Source organism: Anthonomus grandis, chromosome 8 (genome assembly GCF_022605725.1).
Source record: "Anthonomus grandis grandis chromosome 8, icAntGran1.3, whole genome shotgun sequence".
Classification (NCBI taxonomy): Eukaryota; Metazoa; Arthropoda; class Insecta; order Coleoptera; family Curculionidae; genus Anthonomus; species Anthonomus grandis.
In genome coordinates this window covers 13,326,080-13,353,985 of record NC_065553.1, presented here as the reverse complement: position 1 = coordinate 13,353,985, position 27,906 = coordinate 13,326,080, and the positions used below count along the sequence as shown (strand labels likewise).

The 27,906-nt window shown below is 31.9% G+C and overlaps 1 protein-coding gene across 1 annotated transcript; it reads right to left on the bottom strand.

Moving 5' to 3' along the window:
* Positions 1 to 5: 5 nt before the first annotated feature.
* On the bottom strand, positions 6 to 27,906 carry LOC126739349 (uncharacterized). The gene is made up of 12 exons (XM_050444994.1): positions 27,526 to 27,906; positions 24,651 to 25,071; positions 20,704 to 24,517; positions 18,886 to 19,248; positions 11,409 to 11,659; positions 11,155 to 11,353; positions 10,856 to 11,100; positions 10,573 to 10,768; positions 7,727 to 7,994; positions 1,280 to 1,513; positions 1,031 to 1,220; positions 6 to 884 (listed from the first exon to the last, which is right to left on the bottom strand). The coding sequence occupies exons 1-12, from the start codon at positions 27,615 to 27,617 to the stop codon at positions 669 to 671; spliced, it is 6,489 nt and encodes a 2,162-aa protein (XP_050300951.1). The 5' UTR covers positions 27,618 to 27,906; the 3' UTR covers positions 6 to 668.

Here is a 27,906-nt window from a genome sequence, read left to right as displayed (position 1 = left end):
AAAAACATATTTTTGTTTTGTTTTTATTTACACCAAAGTATTAGGGGTTCAAATACATTAGTAAAGACACTGACATTGGCTAAATCTAAAGACAGACCAGCTAGTATAAAGAATAAAAGAGATATATATAAATACTTATATCAAATAAAGAAAATATTTCGAATTCCACATGCTTTTTGTATACCTAAAAACTATATAAAAATAAAATTAGGACAGCAAAGGAGATTGCCTAAACCTTACCATTAAAAAGTAAGCAATCACTTTAAAACTAGAGAGGGATTACTTACTTCCCAAGGCAAGTACCTAATAAACATCAATCACAGCTAAAGCTTGATTCTTTTAAATGCCAAAACATTTAGAAGATTTCTCAATATTACATACACTACATATTAAAACATAGTAGTTAATAAAAGTTTTGTAACCACTATGTTTACTTATACAGACGACAGATAATCGAAAATCATCACTACCAAAAAATGAAAAAAGTGACCCAACATATTAAACGACCCTATAATGTATAATTATTTTTAGAATATGTTTACGCTTAATTCAGATACCGTTTCACATGATAAAATATGCGAAAAATCAGAACCAAAGTACTGTTTTAAAACTTGTGGTCTTATGAATTGTGTGTAGCTAATTTTGGTAAAAATAATTATGTACAAAATCTATTTTAACAAAGTAGGCAAGCCGATAAACTTGCCTGGCACTTTTTTTTGTATTTTGGCATCGATCATATAATTGATTTTCTTTGGAATGTCGTGCAGTTCTTCCTCGTTCAGGCTGTACTTCAGTTTGAAATTTTTGACGGTTTTAGTGTTGCTCTCGATCAATTTTAAAGCATCCTCTAAACAGTAGATCAGGTCGTCGTGAGTATCTATAACCTGGAAAGAAATTATAGTCTATAAAAATATACAATGTCTATTAATAATGAAAAAAACTGAATTCTGAGTTAAGTGTGTGAAAGCCTTTAAACAGCTAATTTACAACAGTAATAAATTTTTTAATAAATGTACAGATGTGTACTTACCATCGAGACATACAAATTTGTCCGGCAAATTTCACACTCGAAATCACCGTCCACACTTTGAATCTTCTTCTTTTTGGTGGGCGGATCGACTGTGTTGATTTTTTCTTCTTCTATTTCGCTGAATTCTCTAAGACGGCGCCGGTTTTCGGTTTCTTTCGAGACTAGATCCTCGACAAACGGTAAAATTACCCTTTAAAAAAATCTTTTATTCACAATTTATTTTTCTAGTAACTATAAGGTAAAACGTACCTCAAAGCTTCGACACTTGACCGCGTGTCGTTGGCTATGCAGACAAATAACTTATCGAGGGAAAACATCGACGGTTCGCAGCTGTTCTTCAGATCGGTAAAAAGATTTTTTGCGGTTTTCAACCAATGCAAAGGTGCAAAATAGACACTCTCCGATACGACGTATCCCGTGCTTATGCTCGAAGTGAAGACTTTTGGAAAGACAACGATAAATTGGCCTGGTTCTTGTATCGTTCTATAATAGGAAAAAAGGTGGTAAATTTGTTTATTGTATTGTTGTTTGTAGCGGAAAACTAAGTTTTTCAATTGGGAAAGTCGAAATAAAACATTTTTTCGATTTTGTTGAAAATTTGTGCACCAACCAAGAGGTACTTTATCAACTAAGTATTAAGATGCGAATATGAATGCTTAGGTAGCAGTGTTCACATCTATTAACAAAAAAAATGGTAGTAAATGTTAAGTGGGTTGGAAATAAGTTGGATTAGTGATAATTCATTATTATGACACTTAAAATCTTAACAGACTATTTGACATATTTTCTTTATAAACAGTAGATTAGTAAAACAAATTCAAATATAAAAGGCATTAATATAAAATGTTATGCAAGATCAATAATTTTTTTGAATGGCCTTGTGTCGAGCACATTGAGCCACAAGTACCAAGTGAAAAAACGGTATTCATGTTATATGATGGCTCTTATCTCACATCCACCTATACACCTGTGCCTCAAAGAAATTAGAAAAACTCTTTGGTTCACTTAATTATCTAAAAACTTATATCTAATTCTCTATAACATAGATATATGCTTAAATCAATTATTTTAATATCTGTGCTTTTAATAATAATAATAATAAGTGTCTTTTATTCAAAATTTACAGATGTAGCTAACAATAATAACATTCTATAATTAAGTACCAGAGAAGCAGGGCGCAGTCTAGCTAAGACAGCTACTCTACTGAACCCTACTCAACGGTCATAAACTTAAGCTACAATATAAAGATTAACTCTATTAAATTTACTAAATACACAAATAAAGAACAATATGTATATAATTTAAATAAACATTAAATAGCTAAATATAAGAAATTGCCAAAAATAAAATAAATGTAGAAGTGAAGTATAGCGGGTTAAGGACAGAAATCAAACCTCAAGATTTGAAATTAGCCGACGTTTCGACGTTTTTACGTCTTTTTCAAGGCTGAAAAAGATACAATTGGTACAAAATGGTGAAAGCAATTATTATTAATGCAATAGTTAAGAAACCACCCAAACAAAAACACAAATAAACGGTGACTAAAGCATAAAAGTTAAAATTAAGACGACTTACCAAATTTACATTAGAGGTTTACGTAACAACTAAAACCTAGTCACATCTCCATCATACATACACCACAGATACAATCGTTGTAGATTAAAATACGCAGTACAACCACAATAAAATAAATAATTAAAGGCCTAAATTGCGGGTTGAAGGGTAAATGTAAAAGATATTTCTTAAACTTTGATTTAAATGACTTCTGATCTAAAGTTGACAATTCAGTTGGTAGGTTATCGTAGAGTTTAATGGAATTGTACGTAAAAAAACGTTGAAACATTGCAGTGAACGTTTAAACGAGGAACAAATTTATTCCGTAAAGGAAAGGGAGGGGTTTAATAAAACTTTAAATAAAAAATTACCTAAGTGTAACTCTCTGCGTCTGTCCATCCTCAACCAGTTAAACTCTTTAAACGTGTGTGAAATCGTATTTTCGTAATCCAAATATTAGCCGTGAGCAAGCATTTTGAACTTTCTGAATACGATGTTTATCTGCAATGTCTAAGCAAGTACCATAAATAACATAACAGTAGTTGAAGTTGGACAGGACCAGATACTCACAAAGCATTTTTCTCAAATAAAAACTAAGAACCTGACGACTATTATATAACATTTTCAACGATAAAAATGACTTCTGAATTAACAATTCAACATATTCACGAAACCTCAACTCAGTATCGAGGACAATGCCTAAATTTTTTGCACGATCCATCTTGGGAAGAGGAACATCATTTAATAAGATATTTAAATTATTTTTAAGAAAATCTTTATTAGGTCCAAAAATCAAAACATTTGATAAATTTGATTTAAGAGGGTTAAGTTTTAGATTATGGCAAGAAGAAAGCTGGTTAAGTAAATTCAGGTCATGGTTTATTAAAGAAGATGCATGCAAATAATTCTCATGATTGAAGTAAAGATAAACCTGGGTATCATCGGCAAAAGCTCTCAGTTTATAGTACTTTAATGATTTAAGCATATCTGAGGTGTGGATTATGAATAATAATGGTCCCAGGATTGACCCTTGAGGTACGCCTGATAAAATTCTAGCTTCTTCGGAAAAATAATTATTTGACAATATTTTTTGAAATCTGTTAGTCCATAAAATTTCAGTTTCGCCAATAAAAGTTTGCGTGTCAAACGCTTTCGAAAAGTCTAACAGAATCAAAGCAGTAGACAACTTTTTATCTATTGACGTTATTATGTCATCAGTAACTCCAATTAGGGCAACATCAGTACTCAAATCCTTTCTAAAGCCACACCGAGTCTCCGGGATAATTTTATTCACACCGCAGTACTCAATCAACTGATTATGCAGAACCCTTTCGAAAACCTTTGGCAAAGCCGGTAATATAATAATTATTCTCAGATCACCATAGTTAGTTGGATTTTTTTACTTTCGGAAGTGGCTTACCTATTGATAATTTCCACTGATCAGGAAAATAACTTTGGTCTATACAACAATTGACTATGTTTGTAATGTAAATATCCAAGAAGGGACTGCAATATTTAAGTAATTTGGCACTAATTCCATCTACATCCGAAGCATTTGTTTTTATACCATTTAGTATTTTATTAATTTGAGCAACAGTAGCTAAATTAAAATTAAACTGAATATTGTCGTTGAAAATATTTTGATTGTAAAAATTAATTTTAGAAGAACAGTCTGACGTATTCTGCAAAAATTCACTGAAAAATGAGTTTATATCTTCAGGATTAGGTAAATAATTTAATTTTTTAATACTCATTTACTTTATTTATTTTTATATATCTTTTACCTAATAGGAAAGAATCGGACATTGACTTTTGAAAATTTTAGACAGGGTCACTCGCTTCTCGCCTTGAAGTCCAAGCAAGGCATTGCAATAAAGATTTAAATTGATATAAAGATTTTTATATATTAAGTTACAGCTATTGCTGTTGTAACTGATTAAATTTAAGCATTTAGAATTTTGTTTCATTTCCTTTTTAGAAATAGAACTCTTCCAGCTAAGTCAATTCCTATAGTCAATTCCAATAGTTACTGTTTTTAGATTTATGAATAATTTATCCGTTATATGAAATAGAAAAACTATATCCACTAAGCTGTATATTTAAGCCAAAAGAAGATTTGTTAGATTATTTAAGATTTTTCTGGGTTCGAGCTTACGTATTACTTCTTATAGGAAATCTTTTGTTTGGTATTAACTAAATGCATGCCAAGTGTATTATAAGATTTTAAAAAAATTGCACCTGTAAAAGAGAGAGAAACGTAACTGTTATTTATTCAATTATTGTTTAGAAAATTATTAACTATTTCAGGAAATACAAGTAGGACCTTATTTCTAAACATGTATTTTGAAATTATGTTACCACCAACATTTGGATTATAACCATTATTTACGGCTATTTGGTTAATAGTGTTGATTTATTCTCTATAGTTGAGAGTTCTGTAAAAGTAATAGTTAAGTGCTGACATTTTTTAAGAGTAACGATGATTAGAATTGGAGGAAATAATGTGGTCAGTTTGAGTGGGTTTTCGATAAATTTTAAATTCTTATTCTTAAGTCCCAATTTCAGTTTTTGAAATATTTTAAGTCAAGAAAATATATTATTTAATTAATTAATGCAAACATTTCAATGGTGAATTTAATATTAGGGTGTAGTTATTAAGGAGATTTAGTACAGATAAGATAAAAATTTTTTGTTAGGAATTTTCAGTAGTAATTATGGCTAGGCAATCATACATGTGTCGGACCCATTTTCTAAGGAAAAGATATTTAGCATCGCATCCAGCATCATCCTTAGGGCTAATATTAATAGATTCCGTAATTTAGAAGGTAAAGAAAAATTTCATCAAATAATGTTCTTAGAACCTGCTTACTTTGTCTTAAGAATAAAATAAATCGATGGTTTTTGACCAATCAGGTAATATTTTTAATTTATTTTTAAACTTTGTCTTGTAGTGAGGTATATTTTAGGTCTGATTGCTGCTTAATTCATGAATCGAAAGATATAACCTATAACTTAATTGATTATACAGGGTGTCCCAAAAGTCAACGATAAGCCGATAAAGGGCAATAGACCAGGTGCTCAGGGATTCAAAAAAAATACTAAATAAAATCTATCTTGAGTACTTTTAAAATTATAGGCATTCATAGAAAAACCGACAAAAATTGACACCCCCTGTTGACCTCTTTAGTACTGTGGCTACAAATTTTCAAATTTCTTAACAATTTTTTTTTAATGTAACCCTAAATAACCTTCCGATAAATTACAAAACTAAATTCAAACACAACTGTTCACATTTCTAAGAAATTATCAGATTTTTTGCGCAACTTGTGTTAAAAATTGTGTCTTTTGACCATCATTTCCCAAATTTAAGTCCTGGAAAAGAAAACCATTGACTGCTTGGTAAGCGATTTCAAAAGTTGGCGTATCTAATCTAGATTTCAACATGGTAAGATACTTGCTAGATTATTGCTTTAATAGGTGTGTATTTCTATTTTTTTTAGTACATAGTCAAATGTACGCCGCTACTCTAAGCTAAGTTAATTTACCTAGTTTACCTAGATTTCTTGGAAAATAATTTACCAGACTTACTAGAAGATGCCACTTAACATTTACCGAAACATGTGGTTTCAACAAGACGGCTGCCCGGCCCACTACGCTCGTCCAGTAAAGGAATTTCTGGACAGAGAATATCCGAACAGGTGGATAGGGCGGGGTGGAACAAGGGCGTGGTCGCCACGTTCACCGATTTAAATCTCTTGGATTTCTTTTATTGGGGAGCAATAAAAGATAAAGTCTACAACAATCCTATAGAAGAGATAGCTGAACTGCGCCAAAAAATACAGGCTGAACAGATCAATAATGGAAGATTCGCCCGATTAATAACGCGATATTTTCTAAAAATGATTAGAATATGTATTAGGAATGAGGGCAGACAATTTGAGCATTTGTTGTAACTCTAATAAAGTTTTGTTTCATTTACTTTGATTTTGTTCCATTATTTATTTTGACTATAAAATTAACTTAGCTTAGAACAGCGGCGTACATTTGACTATGTACTAAAAAAAATAAAAATACACACCTATTGAAGCAATAATCTAGCAAGTATCTTACCATTTTGAAATCTAGATTAGATACGCCTACTTTTGAAATCACTTGCCAAACAGTGAAGTAATTTTATTTTCCAGAACAGTTAGTTAAATTTGGGACATGATGGTCAAAAGACACAATTTTCAACACAAGTTGCGCAAAAATCTGATAATTTCGTAAAAATGTGAACAGTTTTGTTTGAATTTAGTTTTTTAATTTATCGCGGGTTATTCAGGGTTACATTAAAATGAAAATTGTTAAGAAATTCAAAAATTTGTAGCCACAGTGCTAAAAAGATCAACAGGGGGTGTCAATTTTTTTCGGTTTATAGATTTTTTTTTGTATTTTTTTTGAATCCCTGAGCACCTGATCTATTGCCCTTTTTCGGCTTATCGTTGACTTTTGGGACACCCTGTATAAATTGAGATCGAGATTTTTTTTCGTTTTGTTGCAAATTATTTCGACAATTAGATTTTTATTAAGTTTTTAGTAACAGTTTTCTTTAATGTTAGTAAAACATTCCCTTCATATTCTAATCTTCTTAGGTCCCATATGCTTCTATCGATATATCCTCGTGACAGATACTGTTTAGTACTAGAATGTATTTTGTGTTTTTTAACAACATTTTAATTTATTTTTGTGCTGATGCTATGTTTGTTATACCTGTAGCAATAAGCATAATCTGTGACAATATTGTTAAATGTATAGTAATTGACAAATAAATAACAACAAATGTTCCTAAAAAACTGTTTAAGATTTATGTTTATAATTTTTTTCATTCATTTAAATATTTTTGTAATAATAATTTTAGGTTTCATTCAGCTTGTAATATTATTTGCATGTAACCAGTAGTCGTAGTAGTGTCTTCTTGGAATGCTTCGTCAACAAAATCTTATAATTTTAAATAAATAAAGCACACTTAGTAGGCAAATTAAGGCGTTGATCCCAGAAGGGGTTTGAAAATACCGGTTTTAATCAAAACTCCTCAACAATTTGTATTAAACTTTCAAAAACTTTAAGTAATTGTTGATTTATACATTTTCTAAAATATATTACCTGCACAACGATACATTATGCTCCAGCAGCATGCCGGGCGGTACCATCGCGGTATCCGACGGTAGCCATAGTTCCTTATCCCTACAATAAGAGGGCACCAGTTTTTGCATGGCCGCGTGGAACACCTCACACGAAGAACTCGGTATTCCGTACCATATTTTATTGCCCCCGGTGTGCAGGTACTCGACCCATGGTAGTCCGTGTGGGTCACGGTACCAGCAACACGCGCTGAATACCATACCCACATGAAGAGTAGGAATTGTCACGCCTAAAAACATTGGAGTCGTTAAAAATAATGACTTGAGCACCTATTCTTTTTTTAAATTATATTCTATTAAAAATTATATATTACATCACTTTGTTTTGGAGTAGTGGAGGTTATAGATAGACAATCGAGTTACATAAAATGATAAGGTTACCACTTAAACAAAGACTGGAAGAACTATAAAAACAGAAATAAATTTGAATTTATGATACGGAAAAAGAAGACGAAATATTATTAACAGAATGATGACAGCTAAAGGCGATATCAAAACAATGTCGCTTTAAAGGATGTAGTTGGGACAAAAATGAATTTGGTAAATTGCATTTGACGTATATATTCGCTTATTGCTCGTACCAAATAAACTTCGATGAACGTCATGTATGAAGTATTTAGTTATCAACCGTATAAATTTATATACACCTTCCAAATTCCTTGTCAAGAAATGTAGAAATTTAAGAATGTAAAAAAGTATAAAATTGATGAACTTTTTAATGCAAAAGGTTACCAGTTAAAGTTAGTAGACGTCTCTTACTACGTTACTACCTCACTTACTTACGTGAAGACAATTTCGATCGGCAATCACAATTTTGTGAAATTATGAGTAAATGAATTATTAATGATGCAAACTTTTTGTATAATACGTGTTTCTATTCCTAGTGCTCTTTTTTCTTAAATAGCATGGTAAATTGTCTTAGCTAATGATATTGGTCTAATCCCAGAGTAAGAATCCAATTCCCACAAAAATTAAATATTTGGGTTGGTATCTTTGGCGAAAATTTAGTCGGTCCATTACCTGAAATGTACGTAGAGCTACTATAAGAAGCCATTGATTCTAGATTAACAACTATAATTTAAAATCGAAATAAAAGAAATGTTGAGGAGAGGCTGATGTTGCTGCGGGATGGTACCCCATCACATTATGAATTATTCCTTCGACAATATTTAAATCAGACGTTTTCAGGACGATAGATTGGAAGAAAAGCTGTTATTAAATAGCTTCCATGATCGTCAGATTTATCACCTCTAGATATTTTTCTTTAGAGCCACTTAAAAAGCAAAATCTATGACACTTAATCCACTTCAATAGAAGAGTATTTCAGAAAGTGCCGCAACGTTTTACAGAGAAAAATGGTGACCATTTCCAGCAGTTAACACGTAAGCAAATCGTTTTTTAAATTTATTTTTGCCATAATTTTTTGAAAGTCTAGACTTTATTTCAAAAGTTTCTATAGTAAGTTAAAGATATCTCATTTTTGGTGTCACATTTAGTAATTCTCGATATTTTTACGCTACTTCCTGGCAGTTTTTCTTAAAGAAACCATAATAATCTATAATAAAGTAATGATTTAAAATTATCTTTAAAAGTTCAAATGCGAAAACCTTAAAAAGTACTTACTTAATCATACTAAGTATCAGATTGTAAATTGTAGAGAGAATTGAAAGACAGGGTTGGTGGCAATCAGTTTTGTAATCGCGAGGTTCCTTTTAACCAAATTTTTCATTAAAAAGACCTACTTTATGACACTCTTTATAATGCACATTTAGACCCTAAACATTTAAGAAAAGTTTAGTAAATTAAAAATAAATTATTTTATATGTAATGTTAAAATCGATGGTGTTTATTTCTACACGGAACAGAAAATGGGATTTATTTTAAAAGAGATACAGAAAATTGCAGCAATGAGCTGCTTTTGCTACCTTTTATTTTATACTTATAGAAAAAATCATTTTTTCAAATTTTAAAATACAGTGCCATGAATGCGTTAAAGGTTTTGATTTTTAATCATGTAATCCTGGAAAAATAGTTTTCATTGCATTTTATGACTTAAATCGTTTACACGCCTACTTAAAATATCCAAATCAGAAATTGAGGCTTTTACTTTCTTTTTTTAAATAGCATGTTATTAGGAACAACCACTTTTGAGATAAATAAGACCAAAAGTAAAGAAAAAAATTAAATCATATAAATAAACCAATTTAATTAATTGGTTTCTTCACTAGGATGCTGCGTTTTGATGCGTTCTTGAATTATTTTTAAATTGACATATAATACATGACATCTTGTCAAGTTCAATTATTTGTAATTCAAATAAATGATGAAAAAATGCAGCAGTTTTCTGAAAGATCTCTTCTGTTTAGTGATATTTGAAATGTTTACTGGCTGTATTTCTGAAAAACTGATTTAAGTAATACAACACAATGAATTTTTTTTTCCGTGATTACTTGATTAATTATTAAAACTTTCAACGTTTTTATAGCACTTTCAAAATTTAAAAACTTGATTTTTTCTCTGAGTAGAAAACAAAAAGTAGCAAATGCGGTATTATTATTTTAAGAATATTATTTTCTATAAAAATTCGTAACAACATACCAACTGTCCCATTTAAAATAAAAAAGTTAGTGTCACTTCCTGTTAAACTGTAAGTAACAAAAAATAACAGAATAAAGTCAAAAGATGCTCTTATTCCTATTCTATCGATATACCAACTTTCATTTGTTTAAGTTGAAAAATAAAATCGTTAATAAGTGTTCCCTTTTTCCTGTTGTTCGGTATAGTTTTGGAAAATGACAATTTACTTACCCATCACAGGACCAAGTGACCTTAACACCGAACTACTGTTGTTAGACAAAACCTTCAAATTCCACGGATGCCTCGCAAATGGAGAATTTTTTGATACGGCAAAACCGTACCCCCAAGTGCCGCAATCTATAGAAGCCGAATGAACGCAGATATGGTTTTGTTTTTGGGTAACGTATCGCCAAAACTCTTGTTCCGCCTATTAACGAATATATTAATAATTATGAAAAATAGTCACTAGTACTACTATAGGGAATATTATTTTAAAATTACATGATGAACTTACTTCTAAAGCCGTCGGTTCACTTTTAAAATACACGGCCATGGTGTTCCTGGCGATTCTGTAAAGGGCATTCAATGCCATATTTTTGCCCTTCATCGTACACTCATCTAACTCGTTATCGTCCGAATCAAATCCCGTAGTTTCGATGGATTCTTCGGATATTTTTGGATCGAGCTTCTCCTGGAGGTTACGAGATTCACGTTTCGCCCAACACGTTTCTACTTCGTCAAAAAGTTTTTCCCGCTCCGCTAAAATAAGTTTTTTAATGCATCGTCACTTAATAACAAAATACAATTTTTTACCTGGTGATAAAGTGTCATAAGGCAAAAGATATTTGCAATAAATATCATCTAATTTGGTAACCCTGTCTTGGGCCGACTTGGGAATTTTCATATGGTCAGACACCTTAGACCATTTCTTTTTCTCTATTACATCTTTTAACCCACCCAAACTCTGAACCGTTTGGTAGAGTCTCGGGAGATCAATCTCCATGCCTCCTATCTAAAAAAATTATAATAAAAGCATAAGTCTGACAGTTTTAAACGTAAAAACTAACCAGTGGAGGCGTTTTTAAAGAAATACTTTGAGTGGCCAAGTATTTCCTGATCGCAATGAACTCCTTGAAATTAGGACCCCATCTATGAAGCATCTTATGAACGTACTGATTAAAAGCAGTGAATCTCATATCATCCGATACTTTACACTCCGGTTTAAAGCTACTGGGGGGTACAATTTTGCAAATACCAAACTGTTCCGCTTTGTGTCGGATTCTTTCAATGTATTCCAGTGGATCCTGGAATTCTTGTTCTGGAATCGACAAGAAACTAGTATTAAACAAAGAAAGCGGAATATTTAAGCCACAATCAAGCAGCAATTTATTTATTTATTTATTTATACTGGGCATACATTATAACAAGGATAATTAGAGATGTTAAATGAAGAGAAATTGTTGAATGTAGCAGAAACTTTCCAATATTCTTTTTTTAAATATTTTTATTAGGATAAAGTCACAAAGTTACCTATTTACTTGGACATTACGCCAATCTTTAAATAAATAATGATTTAATTTAGAAAATAGTATCTCATATGCACAATTAACGAAAAGAAAAAAAAGTCTCTTTTACATATTTAAAGAAATTATGAACTCCATTTGTTAACGGTATTTTGTCTAATCTATGCCTAACAATTCCTAAATACTTTAGTTTCGAATTATGTAATTCCAGTAATTCTACAGAAAAACCTAATTGCATAGTTTACTGATGAAAATTTGTTTTACAGTGTTTACTATTTCAACTAATTCCAAAATTTATAAACTTCAAGTGCAAAGCACCCACAAGACCGGTACAGAAAGTTCAGACTATTTGGACTAAAGAAAAGAAATAAAAAGTCATAAGAAATTTAAATTTTGTTAAGTTTAGGTTGTTTTATTTAACTTTAACCTCTGTGATCTCATTTTTAGAATTGTGTATTTTAGATTAAAGATTTAGGGATGAGGTTGGAGTCATTTGGGTATGTATAACGATTGAATAAGAAAATTTGTCTTCTTAAATTGACTAACTTGAAACGATTGTGACAAAATAATTCTAAGTTTCGTCAGAATTTGAGTTGTAGTTTATATCTTACTTTCTACAAAAAAATGTTGAACTTGTCTGACGCTTCATTTTCGATCCATGAGGAAAACCACAGCTTAAAATTTAATTGTTCGCATAAAGTTGATTTAAAAATTGGAGAAACCTTAATCAATATTCTCCAAACTATACAGATATTACCAACAAAAATATCCTTAGGGTAAAAATTATTTTTTTTTATTCTAGATTAGACAAATATAATACTTTCAATTATAAGAAAAAATTATACAACATAATTTTATTGTCACTAAGGCTGACAAAGAATCTTGTCTAGTTGTTATGATACTATATAGACGCGCAGTTTACGTGAAGAATATTACGGAATTTCTTGATACCGATGACTTTCAATCTTTCACTAGAGATCCTACAACATCATTTTTCACCAAAATAAAGTTGTAGGATCCTTGATAAATCTTTGTTAAAATTGAAATATTTAAATGTTGGAAAGGAAGCTCTTTACCCTATGAACCCTAGAACTCCCCAACTCTATGAGCTGCCTATTTTTGCTAATTTCTTGCTATTTTTTTTTAAGTTATAAATATACAACAGTAATTTATTTTGATGTAAAAAACCTTTTCCCAGTATGCCACCTACCAACAGCATTGAAGTAATGGATCACTACTAGCAACTTCTAGTATACCCAGGTTAATCTCTTCAAACCTAATTTGCCTATTAAAAATGATTTTAGATCAAAACTTTTTCAGCTTTAATGGAAAAATGTGTAAACATAATGCCCTAGAGAATTCCTAAAATTATGAACAGCAGTTTCACCAAACAGATAATAACATACAGTGTGACCCATTTGTTTTCGGGTCACCCTGATAAAAAGTTTATTTTTGGTGCGATTTTGCTCGGGTTTTTTTTAAATGTTTGAAGAAAATGCGCTTTAATTCTAAATTGTCTCTAAAAATTATTGAAATATTGATCTCTATATTGTGTCTAAAAATTATTGAAATATTGAATTGTCACATTTGACATCTAACTGTCAAAAGTGGTAATAGAACGTGTTTAGATAGTATTAGTAATCATAGAAAATTTAAATTTAAGAGAAAAAATTGAAATTGTTCGTCTTGTTGGTGGTAACACGCGTTCGATGAGAGAAGCTGCCAGAGAATTTAATATTAGGCATCCTGATAGACCAGTAAGCCTAAGTACTGTGCAACGTGTTAATAAAATTTTTAATGAAACAGGATCTGTTTCGAAAAATCTACTTAAAAATAGACATAATGCAAATACGGCGTGGGCTCAGAAGAAATGAAAATTACATTTTGGAATATTTTAACGGCAATCCTCGAAGTAGTGTCAGAACGGCTAGTTTGGTCCTTAACATCCCCAGAGAAAGTATAAGAAGATGATTGCAAAAAAATAACATAAAAGCATTTAAGCCAAAATTTTTGCACACCTTAGAGAATGGTGACCAGGCAAGAAGATTAGAGTTTTGCTATTGGCTTCAGGGAGAATATTCAAACAACAGAAACTTTCTAGATGAAATCCTTTTTAGCGATGAATCCACTTTTACCACAAATGGCGTAGTCTCCAGTCAAAATTGCCGCCATTGGTCCGTGCAGAATCCAGAATTTATAATAAATGCAAGGAGACAGTATTCGCAAAAAATTAACGTTTGGTGTGGAATACTAAGCGACAAAATGATTGGCCCTTTTTTATTTAATAGTAATTTGAATACAATTGGATTTTTGAATTTTCTTGAGAATGAATTTTCGAACGCATTAAAAGATTTACCCTTAAGATATCACCTTAATTTGAAGTTTCAATTAGATTGTTGTCCTGTCCATAATGCTCGTTTAGTAAGAGACTGGTTAAATCAACATTTTGAAAACTGTTGGATAGGACGAAACAGTCCTTTCGTTGAGTGGCCACCGAGATCCCCTGACTTAACGCTACTCGATTTTTTTCTCTGGGGCTTACTTAAAGAAAAAGTGTACAAATCAAGACCTCAAAATTTAGAAGATCTACAAGTCAGAATAATCCAGGTTTGTTCAGAAATTACTCCAGAGCAAGTCCGTAAAGTTATTTTAAATGTAGGCAAAAGGAATGTAAAATGCATAGAAAACAATGGTGGATTAGTAGAAATTTCAAAAATTTAGTAGCGGTTAATTTTTAATTTTTTTGTTTGTTGTTTTTATTTTATTTGTATTTATTTTTGTTAGTGTATTGTTTGTATTTATTTGTATTTAGTTTGGAATTGCTATTTGCTTGTATTATCTTTGTTCAATTTGTTTTTTTCATGGCTATCTACACATTTTTAAATGTAAATAAATGCATAATTTCCCTTTTTATTTTTTGTTATAAAATTGTTATTACTTAATATTTTTTGATGAAATTTGGTATAAGGCCGTTTTGGGGGATGCCAAATCCAGTGGTGTGCACAATTTTTTGCTAAAAAATGCCTAGCATGGTTTCTTAAAATTTGGCCCTTAAAAACTGACATTAGTAGGCCTTGGAATTTGCATGGCAGAATTTTTTTTTGTTATAATGATGCAGTTTTTCTGGACCTAACATTAAAAAAAACCCGAGCAAAATCGCACCAAAAATAAACTTTTTATCAGGGTGACCCGAAAACAAATGGGCCACACTGTATAAGAGATGGATGATATTTGTGTTGTTTGGAGAAGCAATAAAAATTAATTGTCTAGCTCCTTAAGTTTTACAAGTCTACTGTTTAAATTCATAAATGAATATACACTATCGGACAAAAGTAGAGCAACACTTGCAGAAATATTTGCAAATACCGATTTTAAAATTATAAATGCATGATAATATATACAAATCCACTAAGCTTTAAAACTACAAAGTAGGCTATGATTATCAATGTCAACAAAACTTTTCGCAATCAAAACAAATAATTTTATTTTGACGTTTAGGTTTAAATGCTTCATAGTAACGCGTCAAAAGTAAAGCAACATTCAAATAATTTGTTCAAAAAAAGGGTTTTAGCAAAAGTAAAGGGATAAAATAATTGTTTAAAGTGTAAAGTGATTTTTATGTTTTTTCGAACATTTCTGTGTAAGATTAATCATCCGAGAGGAATTTCAATTTCAAAAGACTTGAAGCAAAGAGTTGTGAATGGATTCATGGAAGGTAACAAACAAGCCGATATTTCAAGACAGTTTGAGTTACCCCGGTACACTGTGTCCAAAATAATATCATCGTATAATGAGAGGGGACATTTAGAGAAGTTGCCAAAATCGGGAAGGCCAAGGAAAACATCAGTAATGACTGACAGACGCATCAAAAGGATTTCCCAAAATGATCCTTGGAAGTCCGCACCTCGAATTATTGCCGAAATTCCAGAAATTACGGTTGGTATACGAATAGTACAAAGAAGGTTAGTAGACGCAGTTATTTAGTAGACGTCCAGCTAAAAAGCCGTTAGTTTCAATAAGAAATAGAGCAGCAAGGTTGGCATTTGCAGGCCGGCATTTAAACTGGACCGTCAATGACTGGAAAAAAGTTCTATTCAGTGATGAAACGCGCTACAAAATATTCAATTCTAATGGAATGAGGCGTGTGAGGCGACCAATCAATACAAGGTTTAATCCTAAATACGTAACGCCTACAATTAAGCATGGTAAAGGTAGTGTATTTTTATGGGGTTGTTTTTCATGGAATGGGGTAGGCCCTATGCACTTTATTAATGATACGATGGACCGATTTGTTTATAGGGATATCATGCAGAATGTTATGCTTCCTTATGCAGAATGGGAAATGCCATTGCGTTTTATTTTTCAACAGGACAACGATCCAAAACATTCGTCACAAGTTGTTCAACAGTGGTTTCGGGAAAATAATGTTCGTGTTTTACAGTGGCCAGCACAATCCCCAGATCTTAACCCCATTGAGAATCTCTGGGAAGAAGTAGAACGTCGTATTCGTACCCAAATGTTTCCAAATAAATAATCCTTAATAAATAAAATTAGTGAAGTTTGGACAAGTCTTCCCGAAATAGTCATTTAGAAGTTGATTGCTTCAATGCCGCGCCATTGTCAGCAATTAATTTATAATAATGGATATTCTATCAATTACTAATGTATTACTTTCAATTGTTTTTGTTGTTAAATGTGTTAATATTTTTTGTTGAACTAAAGTAAAATAAAATAATGTTAAATACAATTTGTTGCTCTACCTTTGTCGCCCCCATTCTTATCAATTTTTATAATCATGAATATTTAACGTTCTTAAAATAATTAAAAGTACACCAAAATGTACTGAAATACTACTTTCAGTGTAAGGATAGTGTGACATTAAGCTTAACGAAAAATCACAACCCAATAATTTTTTTTTATTCAAACATGAATAAAATGGAACTTTGTTGCTCTACTTTTGTTCGATAGTGTAAATGATTCTACAATATTTTACATTCAAATTCAAGAAAATCTAATAAATTCAGATCATTAACATTTTTCATAACAAGTTTCAGGTTCAGTATCTCTTCAACTTGCAAACTTTTGAAAAATTATCGTAATCTTATAATATCCTATAAAATTGTCAATAATTTGAAACACCTGGTAAACACAATTGAAATCTGGGGTCTACTTTTTTTCTTTTTTATTTTTCATGTTTTTTGTTTTTATTTTTTATAATTAAATATGTATGAAATGTATCGGATTTTAGTAGGACTCACTGATTTAGGTTAATTGTAGGCATAATTTGTTAGTGCGTGCGTATCGTTGTATATAAATGAGATATTTTTTCCTGTAAATTGATGCTAAAACATAGCAACATTTTTTTAATTAGGTTCTTAAGACAAAATACTGTATTTATGAGACTTACTTAGAATTTAATTTACTGTTTATTATACATCTAATTCAAATACAATAATTATTTTTGGAGGTATGATGGATTTTTTGAATATGACTTTCCTATATAGACATCTTAATTATCAAACAGTAAATAAATTTAATAAACGGTAATAAAATGAGACCCACCCAACCCAATATAAATATATCATATATCTGCTAACATTATGCGATTCTAAGTTTAGAATTTCTTTCTATATCTGGAAATTCATGAAAATAAAATAGTTACTTTTTATAGATTAATAAATATAAAAAGTATTTATTGAAATATACTTATGTTATTTCCATTTATTTCTAGATATAAGAAAACTTACTGTTTTTTGCACTTTTAGGTTAGGATACCTTAAAATTCTAATGTGAGCAACTCTGCCAGATTTAGATTAATCGTAACAAAAACCTACGAAAATGTATAAATTATAAATTAATAAAAAATGTACTAAAAGTCAAAGGAAAATTCAATCAACGGATTCAAAGAAACTAGATTAAAAAATAAAAGAATAAGATGACTTCAATACAAAAACACCGTTATTAGGATAAAAAAATTTCTATTTTTTTATTCAATCATAGGGTTACTCAAACCACTTATAAAGTAAGTAAGGGTAGATATAGAATTACCATCTCTAAAAAATATCTTAAAATTTCACCCACAGCAACCCTGTTTTTTTACCCTTTAAATGTTAAACGTATCGAAATTAGTTTGTTCATTCATCAAAAGAAATCAGTTCTAGTTTCTTAAAATAGTCGGGTAACTCAAAGAATCTCTAAAGTAATTAAGGGTACACATTGTTAAATCACCATTAAAAAAAATTTAATTTTCAAACTCAGTAACAAAGTTGTTTCTTTACCCTCTAAATGTTAATTTAGGTTACAAAATTAATGGGTTTGTTTATCAGATAAATTATTTATAGTTTTTTTTTAAATATAACGGGTTACTCAAATGAGATATACCGTAAGTAAGGGTAAATATATTACTTAATCATCTTTAAAAATAATCTTCACCCATGGCGACGGTGCTGTTTTACCCTCTAAATGTTGAACGTATTGAAATTAGTTTGTTCTTTTATCAGAAGAAATTAATTCTATTTTCAAAAAATAGGTCGGGTTACATAAACGACATATATTGTAATCAATGGTATATATCCTTAAATCATCCTCAAAATAATCTAAAATTTTCGTAACTACCAACGGCGTTGTTTTGCCCTATAAATGTTGAAAGTATCGAAATAAGTTTTTTAATTTATAGGAACAAATTAATTTTAGGTTCTTTCAATCCAATAATTTGCATAGAAGGCAAGTTTAGTAGTTAACTAAAATAAAGCACTTCAAATAATTCACTAAAAAAAAATTACAACTGCAGCAACGGTGTTTTTGACCTTAAGGAAATTGATTTGAAAATAATTTTTTTCTAATTTTTTAAACACGGATCGAACTCTGCTTACAAGAAATAAAGCGACAACTTCATCGGAGTTAAACAGGTAAAGAATGAAAATTTAGATGGACATATTTACTATCAACATTACTTAGCTAAAATGAATTAAAAAAAAAAATGTTCCTGATTTGCCAGTTAAGTTTGACTAAAAATTCTTACCCGTAGGATGAAAAACGGGAGCCTCGACCAACTTCGCCGGATCAGTAGGTTTAGGGAAATCAGACACATACACTGGATTTATCGGTTCCCACAGTTTACCCTTCTGTTTCTGCGCCCCCTTTTTGTACAACTTGGCACTGCTACCGCTAGACGCGCTAGGTGAACTCGGCACTTTGTACTTGTAATCATCAAACGGTTCTGGAACCTTATCAGTGCTGGTTTTCGGTTGTCTTTTCGGATGGAAGCCCGACGGTGGTACCATCGTGTCGGATTTAGACGGTTTCGATATTTTTGTCGGGTTTTGAGGAATGTTAAAGCACCGGGAGTCCTCTAAGTCTGAGAGACTGGGTTTTCTGAACTGACCTATAAAGAGAAATGTCAAGGTAAATCACACTCAGTGCACTGAAAAATATTTGCATTTTATCAAGATCAACATTATTAGCAATAGAGGGTAATATTAAGCATGTCCCTTGGACATAACCAAATTGTTAAACTGTAACAGCAGATTTTTGGTGTTATTCTAGATAACAACCTTAAATTTGTTGACCATGTACTTGATAATGCCAGTAAAATATCATCTGGTTGCTTTACTGTATGAGTTGCAACTAAGAAACTTGGCCTAGAGATTGGTGGAGGAGTGTGTATTTTGCCCTTGTTAAGTTTTTATATTTGGCAATTGCCTTGGCATACATACATTGTAATTTGAAATCATGCAATAAAATGATTATCAATTTAGTAAACTTCAAAAATCTATTCTAACCTTCAGAAGGCTTTCTTTATTATTTTTATATCTAGAACCCATATAACTGATGTTAACTAAAGTTTACTAAAAATATGACAACACATATCCTAGTATTTACGGTCATATGGTTCTGAAAATCAGCCCACTGACTTTTAATAGCATACTATAAAATTTATTTGACCAATTTACCAAGGTGCAGATGAAATGACATCTTAGAGTTAAATAAGACACTTATGTCTTTTATGTATGAGACCTTTATTTTTAAAACAGTAGAACAGATTTACGATAGAAGAACACTTGTCAAAGGTTAAATACAGCTGATTCTCATTACAAAATTCAATTAAATTATTATTATAAGCTTGAAGAGTTTCACAATTGAAAGAAAGACCCCCCTTCAATTAGATAATAAAATAATAAATATTGTTGTACATGTTTTGCTGAAACCTGTATATTATTTTTTCTGCCTAAATAAATAAATCAAATGATTCATATAAATGCACTGAAATATTCAACTAATAGCGAATAAATTCAAATCTCGAAGTACCTGGAGTAATTGAGAAGAAAGAAAAGAACAGAAAAAGGAGAATTTCAATTATATATAAGTTTTGTTGCAAAAAACTTTATGAAAAATACAAAAAAATATGTTTTTCACTGATTTAAACCAGGACTATCCGAAGCGGAAGACATTTCTTCATTAAAACGACATTCTATAGACGCATTTATGAATACCTATGGAGATTGTTTTTTAAACTATCTTTATTATTTGCAAAGTGTTAACTGAATGGTAAACCTGATAGAAGCATTAAATCCTAGTTGCACACCCTAAACTGTCACACAGATTTGTAACTTTTAGTAATTACTATCTTCATGAAAATTTATGAGGATTTAATTTATAAATCTTCAACGCCTAAAAATTTAAATTACGTTTAAATAAGAGATATTTGAACCTAACAATTTTTGGATGGAAATCAACTGATTTATTTAATTAGCAATAAAAAATTTAAAAAAACCCTCTTCACTGAATTTGCTTTCTATTAATTCTCTTTTCTATATTATCTCAAAACTAATTATCTTACCTTGTTTTCCGGCTTCTTCATTCTTTGTCATCTCATCCTCGGATCTCGACGTGGCCGTACTCGATGGGCGTCTGGACGGTCTCCTAAACGGTGTGCTAATAATTTCTTCAGTTTCCTCCCCAAAAGCATACACAGAACACTCATTCTCCGGCGAAAAGGCATTCTTATTCGGTGCCAATTCTTTTTTATCCTTTTTAAAGATCCACTTTCGGTCTCCCAGCGGAGATCTCATTTCAGCCTTTAACGGTTTCTCGTCAACGCTGGCCGCTTTGCTGGTGCAAGGCTGTTGCTCTAATGCCTTAAACGATTCATCCTCTTGAATAGGTTCAGTCTTAATTTCAGGATGCGGCATAAAATTCTCAAGTTTCGGGACCTCCGCCGGAATTTTCTCGCCAAACTTTAACATTTCATCATTCTCTTTCGCCACGCTGCTACCAGCCAACGCAGAATCCTTCAGCCATTGCTCTATCTGCTCATTGCTCATGTTCACTTTGCCTTTTCTACCGATGTCTTTGGTTAGTAAATCTAAAGAGGGTGCCAATGATTGAACAAACACTTTAGGCTTAATAGTTTCTTCTTTGGTATTAAATCCATGGAAATAAGGTTCGTCATCTTCATCAGAACTTGAGAACATTGGTAAATAGTTTGAAGGTCGTTTAGTGCACTCTCTTTTAGGCTTTGGTTCTATTGCAGCTTCCTGGCCGGTTTTATTAGCAGTCTTCTTGGCTTTGCCTTTCCTTTTAGACTCCTGTTGATATAGGGTAGTTTTAACCGTAAGTTTCACGAGTGGCTCCTCGTCTGAATCACTAAACTCTGCTTTAGAAGACTTTGAACATTTTGTTTTTGATAGCTTTTTGTTTCTCTGCTTAACTTGCAAGCTCTTGAGGTTAATGTCTGAAGTCGTCGACTCGTCCGAGTAAGATTCTTCAATAATTTCGTAGCCTTTGTACTTTTTCTTGGGGGGTTTGGGTTTTTCAGTAACTTCGGGCACCGCGACAGTTTCAATGTGGGCCTCGATAACTTCAACAGATGTAATGGGTTTCTCTCCTTCTAAAACCCTTGCAGCCTCTAAAATAATGTCGACGTTTTTTTCAAGAACACTCACGGCCGTAACTGGCTTGTTTTTACTCCTGGTGATTTTCTTCTTTCTTGGTACACGTATATCAAGATGAAATGATTCATCAGAAGAATCGCCCGAGCCCGAATTGACATTTTGCTGAGTGGATCGTCTTGTTTGTCGCCTAACGCTATTTTCTTCTTCTGTCACTGGTTCTTTTTCCACGTTTGCATTGGGCTCGTCTTTTTTGCTGTCGGATTTTCTTATTTTCGCTTGTAAGACTTCGTTATCTGAATCATCGTCGGACGCGACTGTTAACGGATTCGATTTTCTTTTGCCAAGTGAGGAGCTTTTTACATCAACATCATCTTTGTTTTTCAGGTTTGTTTGCACTGCATGTTTAGTTTTTTCTGGGGTGGAAGTTGGAGAAGGTTTTGCGACGTTTTTGCTCTCTTCTGCTTTGCTTAAGTCCTTCTTGTCTTCCACTTGACCGCCAGTTTTCGCTTGAGCCTTAAGCTCTATCTCCCTTTGTTCGGTTCTCTTAACGTTCGGTAGTTCGGGGAAGCTATCGATCGAAATATTGTCATCATCTACAATGCCGTCACCAACCAGTTTATGACTCAAAATTTCCATGTACAGAGCAGCGGCTTCTTTCGTTTTTCTGCTTGGTCTTGCGGATGTTTGGAGAGAGGCTTCACTTCGTCGCGTACGTCTTGGATTTTCGTCCTTCTTGGGACTAGTAATGAGCTTTTTGCTTGTTGTTATTTCAGGTTTTACTTTATCACTTTTAGTATTTTCAGGTTCTTTGGCTATTTTTTTCGGTTGCTCATTACTGATTGTCTCATCTTTAAGCTCTAAGGGTTGCTTTACAACTTCATTTACTATAGTTATTTCTCCTTTTTTTGGTTCTGAAGGTTTGTTTTCTAGAGGCTTCTTATGATCCACTGATTTTGCCGCCGCTAATTCTACTTTTTCTGGATGTTTTGATGTAGAAAGAGTTTTCAAAGGGGGTTCGGCTATTTTTGGATCTATACTCTGAACAGTTGTGCTCTTTAAGGATTTTTGTGGTTCATTTTTGTTTTTTGATGATAAATCTCCTTCCAAGTCAAGATTAGCATCCTTCAAGACATTACTTATTATTTCATTGATTTTCTTTGAAAAATCTTGGTCCTTATCTCTTCCCACTGGTGAAAAGTCCTTTTTAAAACGGTCATTTGCTTTTTTGGGGGGTTCTTTTAAGGCTGATTTTCCAGATGTTTCTCTTGTTACTCTCCTTGTGATACCCTCTGTATTTTGCATTTCTTCTTTCTGTATTGGTTCATTTAAGGGTTGCTTTTGCACCTTCTTCTTTATGGTTTCAACTTTTAAGTCTGAAGCATCAGTTGAGGCCTCTACTTTGTCCTCTTTGGCCTCAACAGTAAGTAATTCTTCTTTCTTTTGTGTAACTTTAGTGATTTTTGTATTCTTTTTGGAATTATCAAGATTCTTAGTAGGTTCTTCTTTAACTTTAGTACTTTTTTTAGGTGGTTTCTTACTATCAGCAGTTGAAAGTGGTTCTTCTTTAATGCTTGACTCATCACTACATTTAACTTTAGGATTAGTTGTTTTTTGGTTATCACTTTTCTGTTCCTTTGATGAAACTTTATCTTTATCAGCATCTGACTTTCTTGTAACAATTTTCTTAATGCTCATCTCAACCGTTTTAATGTCCCTTGTAATTTTTTGGCCTGACAATCTCTTCTCCAGAGTAGTATCCCTAGTCTTTTGCAAATCCAACTTTTTGTTCACTTCTTTTGTATTACTTTTTAAATTAAACTCCTTTTTCAGCTTCAGCTTCTTGCTAATCACCTTTTTAGCATCATTTTCAGCTATCTTCACTTGTCGTTTCATGTCAACGTTTTTGATTATTTCTTTTTTATTAGAATCACTTGCTGCATTATTTTTTTCAGTTAATTCCGAATCTCTCCTGGTTAACCTCCTGGAACTATCAGAGGGGTTTAAAGGTTTTTTAACCTGTTCTGTGGGTTTTTTGGGATTACTTTTTTCTGGAGGTGATTTTTTTGTAGTTTCCTTCTTGCTCTGATCATTTGACTGTCTTCCAGTTGCCTCTTTGGTATCTGAAACCTCCATTCTGTTGTTTTTGCTCCTGAGCCTTTGCTGGGCTTTTCTTCTTGATATTACTGTCTTTTTGGTTGTGGTAGATCTGAGTTTTGGTTTCACAATTGTAGCTACTATTGTAGAAGGTATCAAGATTCTTCTTTTTATATGTTTTCTTTTTAAGGAGGCTGAAATATTTAGTTTAGAAGCTGATTTGCTTGGAATACTCTTAGTTATATGTAAAGGTTTAGTGGCCTTTTTCAAAGAAGTTTCAGCTGGTTTTGTACTTTCTACACTTTTGTTGCTATTTCTGCTTGTCCTTTCTTTGATTTCGGGTCGTTTTTTAATTACTTTTCCCTCTGCCAAAGATCTTATGGCCCTGAATGGGAGCTCCTTTTGCACGAATTTCCCCCGGAAACTCCTGAGACACATCTTAGGTTTCACACTGGTTTTTAAGGTTCTTGTGGTTACTTTTACATGCTTTGTGGCGATCACTTTTGTCTTTTGGAGGGTGTTTTGTGTTTTTTTGGTTACTGTTTCTGTTTTTTGAATAGTGTTAGTCTTAACTAAAGTTTTGTTGGTGGTTTTTTCAGACAGTTTGCTTATAGTCAGAGCCCTGATTTTCGCCATTTTTTGTTCCTGATATTTTCTTCTTAAAGCCTTAAAAATTTAAAGATTGATCAATAAACTTCATAAGCGTTAAATAAATAAATAAATGTGAATACATACTACATGCATCACAAAGTGAGCACTTAACACAGACTAAAAAAATAAAATTATGATATAGTCTAACCTGAATAGCCAGAGCATGTCTCCTTTTGCGCTCCATTTGTTTGCTAATAACAATAGGATCAGCTCTCTTCCGCACACCAAAAGCAATAAAAGGCTTCTCTGAACTACCAGCACATTTTGCGATGTCTATGGGCCCATTTCTAGGTGATGATTCCCCCTTGATCTCGTGCACCTGGCCGTCTGATACTATGGAAGCAGTATTGAAGAATTGTAAGTTTGTAGGCAAAATCGGTGTTCCTCGGAAGCAGAGAAATGTTAAAAAATCTTCAGTGTTTGGCCGTTTCATTGGTAGAAGCTCTACAGGCTCGGGCATTATGCTTGTGTGTGGTAAACTGGTAGAATCCAGTTCTTGAATTGGAGTGATGATTCCATTATGGATGCCTGAATTCTGAGCGAATTTTCTCTGGGCTTGCACTTTTACCCTAGAGGATTGTAAGAAAATGTTCAAAGTGGGGTAAAATTTTCATTAATTAAGAAGTACATTTTTAAATATTTAATATAAAAGGGTCTTGGATTGGATCATTGGTAATTTATGAGATTACAAATTTGAGGGAGTGTATGAAACAAATTTAAAGCTATTACTAATCTTTTAAAATTAAATAGTTAAAATGATTTATAAGTCTCTCTCACCAAATATAAATAATTGTAATATTCAATAAATTTTTTATTGGCTTGCACACTGTTTCATGAAAAAGCTGATATGATGATTACAGTGATTTTATACCTCAAAGCAAGAGTTGTGATATGAGTATATTTTTATTAATATTATATCTAAATACAGTATTAGACTTAATAGTTGGAACAAATTTAATTTGCATCCAACACTTTTATTAAATAAATAACCACAAAAGTAAATTTTGATGTTTCTTGGTATTTACTTTCCAGAGAGTCACAGAGTGTGTTTAAGAGTAGATTGGTATTTTCTATAATGTCTGGACAAAAAAATTGTTTGTTCCAAAGCCATCTATTCATGTCTTCAGTGAAAATTCTGTGGATACTTGACTAAACGACACCATCTTGCATATGAGATAGAACAATAAGGCGTAGATTGATGAAAACAAAGAAAACACAAAGTCATGGTCTCACAACATATAGTCACTGCCTGTGATCACTTTGTGATTTGAGAATGATGAGAATAATGGATGAGATTTTTGTATAATAAGGCATAGGTTAGCTGAACAAGGTCTTCATAGCCATCCATGTCTAAAAAACCATGACTGAATAAGAAGATTTTAAAGCACACCTTAAATTTGCAATAGACTACATAACTTGAACACCAGGGATTGGAAAAAAGTGGTATTTAGTGATGAGTCAAAATTTAACTTGATTGGCAGTGATGGAATCATGCATGTATGGCATCTTATGTTATATTATGTTATGTTACTTATGATGCGAAATTAAGTTTCACCAAGCATCTATTAAAAATAGTTTCTGACTCTGCCATATTGTTGGGTTTTATTTATTGAAAATGTTGGCATTTTGAAAATATTAATACTTTAAAACTACTTTTCTGCTCTTACATATGCTCAAAAATAGAATATGGATCTCTAATTTGGTACCCAATTTATAGCTGATAGATGATATTCAGCACATTCAGTGCAAGTTTATGAAGTATCTCTGGTTTAGAGAGGAAGCTGTCTTTCCAGCCAGAGGTTTGGATAGTCAATTATACTTAAATAAATTTAATATTATACCCTAAGCAAAAAGAAGAGAAATTCTTTCCATAAAATTCTTATATAACCTTATTCATAGCAAGATTGACTGTCCCACCCTTTTGGCTGGATTGAGTTTTCGGGTACCAAGAATAAACTCTAGGCATTTTAGATTATTTTATGTAAATCCCTCTAGGACTAATATTTTGTTTAAATCCCCTATTAATATAATGTGTCAGAATTATATTAATAATAATTTACATGAACAGTTCGATATTTTTGTTGACAGTTCATTATAGAAAGTATAAAGTAAATATGTGATGCAGAGTCTTTCTAGTATGTACTTATATGTATAGATAGTCTGTTTAAGTACATAGAATGTTAAGCATTTTGATTTTTCACTTTTATACATACTTTGGTAAATTTTTTTAATTCTTTTCTGTAATTGAGTAACAAACCTGTTAGAAATAAATGCCTCTTTTTTTTTATCTTAAGGGTCAGCATTTAAATAAAAATTACATTAGCCCAACTGTAAAACATGGTTGAGGATCTGTGATGGTGTGGGGATTTTTTTGATGATATGATGTGGGCCCATTACACTATATAAGTGGAATGGATTACTTGATCTGTCAAGCGGAAGTTGTCTTATTATTATTATTATTTCCTGTTAGGCAATGTTTGATAAATAAATAAGTAAGTAAAAAGATTGTTTTATATTCTGGCTGAAGCCCCTTCAAAAAGTTTGCTACAGAGCTTATGCAGGTATATCTGCACACCACTGTGTTTATTATTGTCGACATGAGTTATGTAGTCATAAGTCCTTGGTGTTTGCAATAAATAAAATATGTTTGATGCTTAAGTTTAAAGCTTAACATGAAACAGATTTAACTGATATTGGAGCTTGGCTATTGTATTACTATGAACTTTTCTTCAGGCAAATCCAATAGTTTATATTAGTGTAGCAATGATTTATCTTACATTAGGATGAGTGTTCGAATATAAACCATGGAAGTACCTTTCTATATATATATAAAAAGCCTTCAATTGAAATGTTTATTTTTCTTGAAATGTTATGTACAATTGATCTCTTAGTCCCTGTAGTCTTAATTTGTTACCAGATATTACAATAAAAACTAAATTGGTGAATGGTTTTAATATAGGACTACTGATTTGCAGATGATGGCTTGTAAATGATATCAAGTTAAAAATTGCAAAATAAATTACCTCTTAGGACTCTCTTCCAAGGTAGGACTTGGGCAAACTTCCTTACGCTTTCTTTTCATGTTTTTCTTTGCTTTAAAGGCGTCTTTTTCCATTTTATTATTGCACTAAAAAAATCGATCCGGAGACCCTTAGAAAAAGTGCACTTAACCTAGCATTAGCAGCATTCCCTAGTGCCCTAACTAAACTCTAAAAATAGGTTCGTCTTGGCTGACGCGCACCGGTCGATAGGATAAACAGCATATGTTAAGATCGGGTTCAATCAATTAAATGCACATTTCAAGTAAAAACAATGCAATTTTCATTGCAAATCGAATCTCGCTAAATATTATTATTCAACATCAACAGTACAAAACGCTGTACAAAGGGGGCGTTGACCCAAGC